The 8448-nt window shown below is 28.9% G+C and overlaps 1 protein-coding gene across 1 annotated transcript in view; it reads left to right on the top strand.

Moving 5' to 3' along the window:
- The window catches only part of LOC107445508 (anoctamin-7), a 30053-nt gene extending 22238 nt beyond the window's left edge, over positions 1-7815 (top strand). The window contains exons 14-17 of the mRNA XM_043045780.2: positions 1348-1477; positions 3921-4054; positions 6072-6152; positions 7594-7815. Coding sequence (XP_042901714.1) covers positions 1348-1477; positions 3921-4054; positions 6072-6152; positions 7594-7761 — 513 coding nt within the window. The 3' untranslated portion in view covers positions 7762-7815. The remainder of the gene's footprint in view (positions 1-1347; positions 1478-3920; positions 4055-6071; positions 6153-7593) is intronic.
- The last annotated feature ends 633 nt before the right edge of the window (positions 7816-8448 follow it).

Genomic DNA, 8448 nt, shown 5'->3' with positions numbered 1-8448 from the left:
GATATATATATATATATATACATATATAAATATACAGGGTGTCTCACTTAAGCGTTTAAGCGTTTCAGAACTTCTAAGAGGGGTAGGGTGCATCCTGACGAGTCGAAATCATATAGCAATGTGGGGTCGGATATATATATATATCAACGTTGAACTTTATTTCGTTAGAAAATTTAGATCAGTTCATTTTTGATTGAGAGAAATGAATTTTTTGGCGAAGTCAACTATTCTTCTCTTATGTTGATTGATTTGTAAGAAGTGAACATGACACTAATTTTCCCTAAAGGAGATGAGGATGTTTGTTTAAAACATTTTGATCAATTCTTGATAGACGTGGTAAATTCAAATTTTGTCTAACTTTATTCGCAGTTTCTTTTTTTCAACATGGTATCCTGACAATCATTCTTTTCTGTCAACGAGTGCAAGTTTATGGTCACCTAGTTCATTTTTTCATGTCATACATTCTAAGAATTTTTAGAAAATTACTTACCGTTCTAGATGTCCTGGTTTTTTTCTACAAATTTCCCTTTTTCAGAATGAGGAAGATGAAATATTTTGGGCAATATTCAAATGGTACGATGGAAGTCAACGAGTGCAAATTTTTTTTTCACAAACCATTCCTAATTATCAATTTTCAAATATACTAATTTTTTAATAATTAGGGAAGACAAAACAATGTCCGTATGATTTTCTTCAATTATCATTTGGATTTAAAAATCACAAAGTAGCAGGTTTATATTTGGAAATTTTTATTAGTTTACACAAGAAAAAAAAATTTTTACTCTTATTTTTACTTCAAAAATTTGCCCACAATTTCCTGTATGACTTCTGAAATTGGCGATTTTTCGCGTGTTCTTTCGCGTGTCTTAAAACGGACACCAGTCAAACTTTTGAGTCTCTTAATCTTCTTTTTTTTCTCCTTTTTATTAATTTTTGTGTTTTTACGAAACATTTTCATTACGAAATTACGAACAACATTACGAAAAGTATCAGCACCGGCAGTCAGGGTGCTGATACTTTTCCCCGTAAAATCCGTTTTTACCGGAACATGTCACGGAACAAAAAATCTGTGATCCACCGAAATTTTTACGTTGAAAATTTCTATAAAATCATTGAAACCACTCTAATTAAATATTATTGTAAAAATTGTGGTATAATATTTTACGCTAAAAATGAATTTTACGGTAAAAAGGATTTTATGGATGATGCACCCATTGTGCTGTTTCTTTATACCGTAATTTGATCAGTGTACTATAAGTTATTATTTTTTTAATTACATATTTTGCTTCAAAAAATTAATAAAAATTTCGTTTAAATATCTGATCCTTCGTTTATTTTATTCCTTAGATGTTTGCAGCTTCATTTCCTCTAGCTCCTGCGTTAGTGTTATTGTTTAATTTAATTGATATTCGATTTGATTTTCAAAGATTACTTTGGTGGTATAGAAGACCAATACCATTCAGGGATGATGATATAGGTATGTATGACATTAAACCAATCACAAGTATAACTGAAATTTAAAAAAACACTTGCAGTCGGAGTATAATAATGAAATGAATAAGTGAAGACGCGTAACATTTGATGAGAATGTGAGTGCAATAGTTGTAACAAAAAAAAAAAAGAAGAAAAAAAAAAGAATTAAACCTTCAAAGTGAAAGGATTCTTTCTCTTTTTTTAACACCTGGTATATTTCTTATTAAGAGCGCGTGCAATCATTTTTGCAAAATAATAATAATAATAATAAACAAAGATGATTTGGGTGAATACATAAAACAAAGTCTTGCAAAAAAAGAAAAAAATTCAATTTAAAGTTATTGTTTACAAAACTTTTTCGACAGCAACATTAATACAAATAATTTGTGTCGTCAATATTTTAATGACAAGCATACAATTTATAATTATATACGTAGAAAAAAATTCAGATAAAATTACCGTACTCTATGATAAGGACATAACTGGTAAGAAAAACATAATTTTGGTTAATACAACCAAAATATATGGTATTTAAGCCATTCATTTGGTAATTTTTCCGTTCACATGGAAACGTTTCACCTGAAATTCTGGTTTTCAAAATTATAATTCTTATTACCATACATATAGTAAAAAACACAAAACTGAAAAGTAATTTTAACCGAATAAATAGCTTTTATACCATGATATAAGGTATCATGATAAAAATTCCCAAATTTCAAGAAACTTACCAAATTCTTTCGCATATTATAATACCATATGTTATTGTAAATGTTACCAAAACCATTACCAAAATGCTTCCGTAAAAATACGGTAAATTTACCATTTTCTGGTAAGTTTTAATTACATTATTTTTTTCAATTAGTAAGTAACTGGCAGTTGACAAAAGAATTAATTCAGACAAAGCATCTTTATCCTCTTACAGATATTGGACTTAGTTTATTGTGGTTCGCATAAAGGAGAAGTCATGGAGAAAAAAAAAATGTAAAAGCAATGATATATAAGGGAGGCAGTATATCATTTGCTTCTCTTGTTTTAAGTTACAAGCACAATTAACCCTTTGACGCAGCTGGGATACCGGTGTTCTTTTTGTGTATTTTTTTTCTGATTCTCTAATTACAAGTAAAAATATACTTTGATATTTTTTAAATATTAAGAACAGTGTATTAGCTAGTGAAAAAAATTTATTAGTTTGCTGGAATTATATTTGCACTAACATATTAAATACAAAAATAAATAAATAAAAATTATTTTTTCTTTCATATTCAAAAATTTATCAGTAATTGATTTTGTAAATTAATGAAATTTCTCAAAGAAGGAATTTTGTAAATTAAAGAAATCTCGTAAATCAAAATAATTGAAAATAAGAGCGAATTTCAAATATTATTATTTGGAAGTGAGCCCTGTTAGGAAGAATTTTCTTTTAACGCAGAAAAAGACACCGTTGTTTCAGGCTGTATTTTACAACCATAAATTCTTAAAATATATTAATTATTAAAATGCTAAATATAATATTTTTCACTTACTTTGACCTAAATTAATACAAAATAATGGAAAAAGTATGAAAAAAATACGTTTAATGTAAATTCTGCGTCAAAGGTTTAATAGAACAAAAGTGTACTTGGAATGTTATACTGTATTTATTAGGTAATGATTTACTTAATATACTTGAATATTAAAGTCTCTAATATCGCTCCGTAGAACGAAAGGTATTTTTATGCTATGCGTCAAAATCCACTTGTAATAATTACTCAATAAATGCTATATGGGTGTTCCCGTTCCACATAGCCTAAAAGGAAATTATTCCAGTTTCATTCGATATGATAAGCTAATTTTTGCTTATTTCAATTCCACCTTTGTTACGATTGACCTAGATAATAAATCGTAAAATTTATTTTTCATTTAAATATTAATTATTTTATATTTTTAACGCCTATATTGGCAAGGATTTGAAATATATATTCAGAGTGATAAGTGCAGTTACTAATATTGAAATTTTAATTAATAATATATTTTCCAGTTTCATTCGATGTGATAAGCTAATTTTTGTTTATTTCAATTCCACCTTTGTTTCGATTGACCTCGATAATAAATCGTGAAAATTATTTTTCATTTAAATATTAATTTTATGTTCTTTTTAAACGCCAACACTTTTGACAAGGATTTGAATTATATATTAAAAGTGATAAGTGCAGTTACTAATAATGAAATTTTAACTAATAATATATTTTCCAGTTTCATTCAATATGATAAGCTAATTTTTGTTTATTTCAATTCCACCTTCGCTGCGATTGACCTCGATAATAAACCGTAAAATTTATTTTTCATTTAAATATTAATTTTGTAATTTTTTTAAACACCTATATTTTTGACAAGGATTTGAAATATATATTACGAGTGATAAGTACAGTTACTAATAATGAAGTTTTAATTAATAATATATTTTCCAGGTATTTGGTTCAAAATTATAAATTTCATTAATGTATGTGGCGTCGTGAGTAATGCATTTTTGATCGCCTATTCTTCAGAAAAGAGCTGCGCAATACCAGTCATAACAAAACTGCTTGCTATTATCATTTTTGAAGTAAGTCAATTTCTATAAACAATAGTTATGTTCCTTAAAGGTCTTAGATAGATTTTTGAGCTTTAAATTCTGTTCATACTTATTAATTTCCGTTCTGAATTAATTAACCACCTTTATAAATGATGCTAACAAAAAATATCATGTTTATGAAGGATTCACAGTCAAAACTCACTAAGTTTACTAGAGCGAGAGGAAAACAAAACAATCTACAGTGCGGCTTTGAGGAGAACTCCTCCAGACTTAAAGTCTGTGCTGGTCTGCTGCTATGGTAACAAGCGAGAGCACATCTCTAATGGGGATGAAATGGAGGAAAGAAGGTGACAATTGGTTTACTCACACCGACCTATGTTAAGATTAAGACAAAACTATTCACTCCACACCCCTATTTGAAGTGACTTTTCCTCGTTACCATGGTAACCGCCACGACGCGAGACGGATGTCTGGAGGAGTTCTCCTGAAAACCGCACTATAAGATATTTGTTCTAAAATGCTCCCATTATAGTCCATTTTAATCTTCAAAAGTCTGCTGCTTTATTCAGAAAGAGGTGTCTAGGTATAGAAAAGTGTTCGTGCTTTTCAAAATGAGGCTGCTAAATACGTTACCTAGTGGCTAACTACGGAGTTAGAGTTTTGATCTTGAAACCAGTACGAGATATAAGGAAAAAAAGAAATTACGATTTATTAAATAAATGAAAACACATTACAAAATAGCGAGGTCGTGAAATCAATCCATTCGAAGACTCTCTATACAAAATGGTGATTGATGCACGCTAAATCTGTCGGAGTTACAAAGTCCTCGAAGTTCCCATAACGATTCAGTACCTCTGGATCGGAAATTGATCGAGCTCTGTTTCAGTTCAAAGTTACGATCTGCAGATGAATGGATGGTGAGTGAATGTGTCCTCCTTGTAAAACTTGATGTGACGCATGTATGTTATCTCCGGATTATTCTCAGGAATGTTTCCCAGAGCGTCGCCAATAGCCCATTGTGCAGCTCTAGTACGACGTAAATAAAAAGTTCTAAAACGAAGTGCCCACGTGAGACTTGACGAAACGATCTTAATGCAAAGACAAAATTGACAAGTTAGCAAAATGTACTTTCTTTTAAACTTTATACATTGATTTAGGGTGTTCAAAAAATTTATATTTTTATGGAAATCCTAGAGAAGAGGGTAAGCAAACTATCTGTTACTCATGAACTGCCGGGTTCAAGAATACAATTTGCATTTTCAAACTATCTGACATGTGTATAAAGAAAGAAAAACACCTTGGACCAATTTTACTTCCTTTAAAAATTATTTCTTTTCCGAAGTGTATGACAGAGACAAACAAATTATATCAATAAACGTAGGATATTATTCTAATAAACTTTCTAACGAATTCGAATACATACTTTCTACGCACAAAAAAAAAAGCTAAAATTGATCATCTATGGTACTGCACTCTCTCATATTAAAAGTCAAATAGAATGATAATTGCAACATTTCTGACTAATAATATAGACCATGCCTTGATGAATTCTCAGCGGAATTAAAAAATTTTACATTTTGATAGAGCGTTCGCCTCCTAATGAGGTAAGCCAGATTCGAATCCCAGTGGTGGCTGGTTGGTACGAATTTTGCTCTCGTCTCACACCGACCACAGTGCTATCGTAAAATATCCTCAGTGGTTGACGGATCCTGGGTTAGAATTTTTCGCTCGTCATCGGGCTATTGGTGGAGTGTTTTCCTCTCCATGTAAAGCAAATGTGTGTTTGTTCCAACAAAAAGTACTTCAAAGGCTAGTTTGTCCCAATGGTTGATCCAGGAGTTCCCTTGACTTCTGAATTGGGTTCAAACTTACAAGGATACGTTGTTGAACATTGATAGTCGTAAACTAAGAATTTAATGGGCTCATTACATGCTGGTTATAAAATAAAGAAAAAATTAAGTGTACTATTAAATTTTCAAACAATATATTTTTTTTATATAAGTTTTTAAGGAAACATAAATTTAAGTTATGCTCTATCATTTTTCAGCATTTTGTCTTCCTTTTCAAGTTCCTAATATCCACATTGATACCAAATGTCCCAGCCTGGGTTGTCAGCTCGCATAGAAAAGTAAGTCTTGTTGCAATATTAATGTTACAATCGTACAATATTACAATCTTGCTATAATTTATAATTATTATCTATGTATTTTGTAATTAAAAAAGATATTTATTTTAGAAATGTTACACATGAATTTTGCAAATGCAATTTTTATATTCTTCAGTTTTGAATTTATTAAATAATTATTAAATATATAATATATTCATAAAAAGAGCTTACAGTTTCATAAAAAGAAATACATCCTAAATAGCGAATAATTGGATTTTTAAAAAAAATTTTTTAATATTAACATTTTTAAGTGCACCATTAGGATCCCTTTTATCGAAATTTTTTTCTTTTGCTTATATGTAAAATTTAAATAAGGGAGGCCCAGAGACAAGATTATTCTGGCTGTGCTTTGAAACATGTATAATATTTAAAATCACTCATCTCCAAAGTAAAATTTGANTTTAAAACAAAATTTTAATATTAACATTTTTAAGGGCACCATTAGGATCCCTTTTATCGAAATTTTTTTCTTTTGCTTATATGTAAAATTTAAATAAGGGAGGCCCAGAGACAAGATTATTCTGGCTGTGCTTTGAAACATGTATAATATTTAAAATCACTCATCTCCAAAGTAAAATTTGAGAAAAAAATTTTTGCGCGCAATTTTAGTGCGAGTTAAAGTATAAAAGTACTACAAAAAATACATTTTTGATAACACATGTTTTGTGAAACGAATAACTTGCCTTGCTAGCCAGTTTTTCCCCCACATAAGGAGTCAATAAGTAATAGGTGCAATGTTACAATCTTTTTGAATGTTACTTAAGTTTATTTCAAATTAAGATATCTTTTTAAAGTGGACCTAATTTTTAGACGAAAAAGAGCAATTTTTTAATTTGAGTACAGAGAGATATTTTGAGATTTACAAAGCAATGTCAAAAGCTTACATGATTTTTCAAGTATATTTCAATGGTTAAAATTATTTTATTTTTAAGAAAATATATGATGTTTTATATAGTCAAAATCATAAAATCATATAATTAGATAAGCATATAGTCATATAATCAAAGCAACTTTTCGTATATAATCATTCGTCGTATAATCAAAGTAGCAAAACAGTTTCGTTACTTTTCTCACTAACCTAAATCTTTTCTTAGAATACAGCTGTAAAACCTTTTTGGATTAAAGATAATGTTAACCTTAGAATAGAAAAGAAAACTATGCATAAAATACGAGTAAAATATTTAAAAGTGACAGAGAATCGTTTCGGTATTATGACAAGCACCAAATTCATGCGTATCGAAGAGTAAGAGAAAAAGAAATACAGAAAACATACATTTCTGTATACTTACTATCGATACCGAAACGGCTGTCAGTCTTTTTTAACTATTTTGTTCGTGTTTATGCATTGTTTTCTGCTTCATTATATTGTAACAAAATATGATACACTTATTGTTAATTTCAGGAACGCTACTTGGTATCTTATTTAATGTCAAACCTTCACGAGTCAGATGACGATGATAATGACAACGATGGTGACAAATGTCCTGATAATCCAACAGAATTTACAGAAATATTGAAAAAAGATGATATTAAAATTGATGGTCTTTCTGAACAAGATAGGATATTTTGATGTACTGCAAGATTTGTACTAAAAGAGAGAAATGAATAAATATTTAATGTCAAATGGATTTGCAAGACGACATAAAAATTTAAGCAATTTCTTAAATTTAGTGTTTTACAACTGTATACAAGACGACATAAAAATTTAAACAATTTCTTAAATTTAGTGTTTTACAACTGTATACAAGACGACATAAAAATCTAAACAATTTCTTAAATTTAGTGTTTTACAACTGTATGCCAGACGACATAAAAATCTGAACAATTTCTTAAACTTTTTGTTTTGCAACTGTATTCTAAATACGTGCTTAAATTGTTTTCGCAAATTTTTTTTCATTTACCTAAAAGCTGACTATTATCAATTAATAAATATAAGTTTAAAATTAAATTTATTGCACATTTAATTCCTCGTGCTATTGGACAGATCACGAAGTTAAGGAAAATAGAATTAGCTTATCACGCTGCTTGGAATAAAATCTCTAGGCAAGTCAACTTCGAAAATTTAAATGACTTATTGTATCTAAATATTTTACAAATATGCTTAAAATAATTAATCTTCAATTAACAATGGCATTTTCTTTCACTAACTTAAAAGTTTTAGTATCAGTAAATAATTATAATTAAGACGGTTTTACGAAAGCTCTGTCATTACATGGAATAATGGTTTGGAGTGAACAATATGTTACTTTATAACTGT

Source organism: Parasteatoda tepidariorum, chromosome 7 (assembly GCF_043381705.1).
Source record: "Parasteatoda tepidariorum isolate YZ-2023 chromosome 7, CAS_Ptep_4.0, whole genome shotgun sequence".
NCBI classification, from domain to species: Eukaryota; Metazoa; Arthropoda; class Arachnida; order Araneae; family Theridiidae; genus Parasteatoda; species Parasteatoda tepidariorum.
This window is presented reverse-complemented; position numbering and strand designations above follow the sequence as displayed.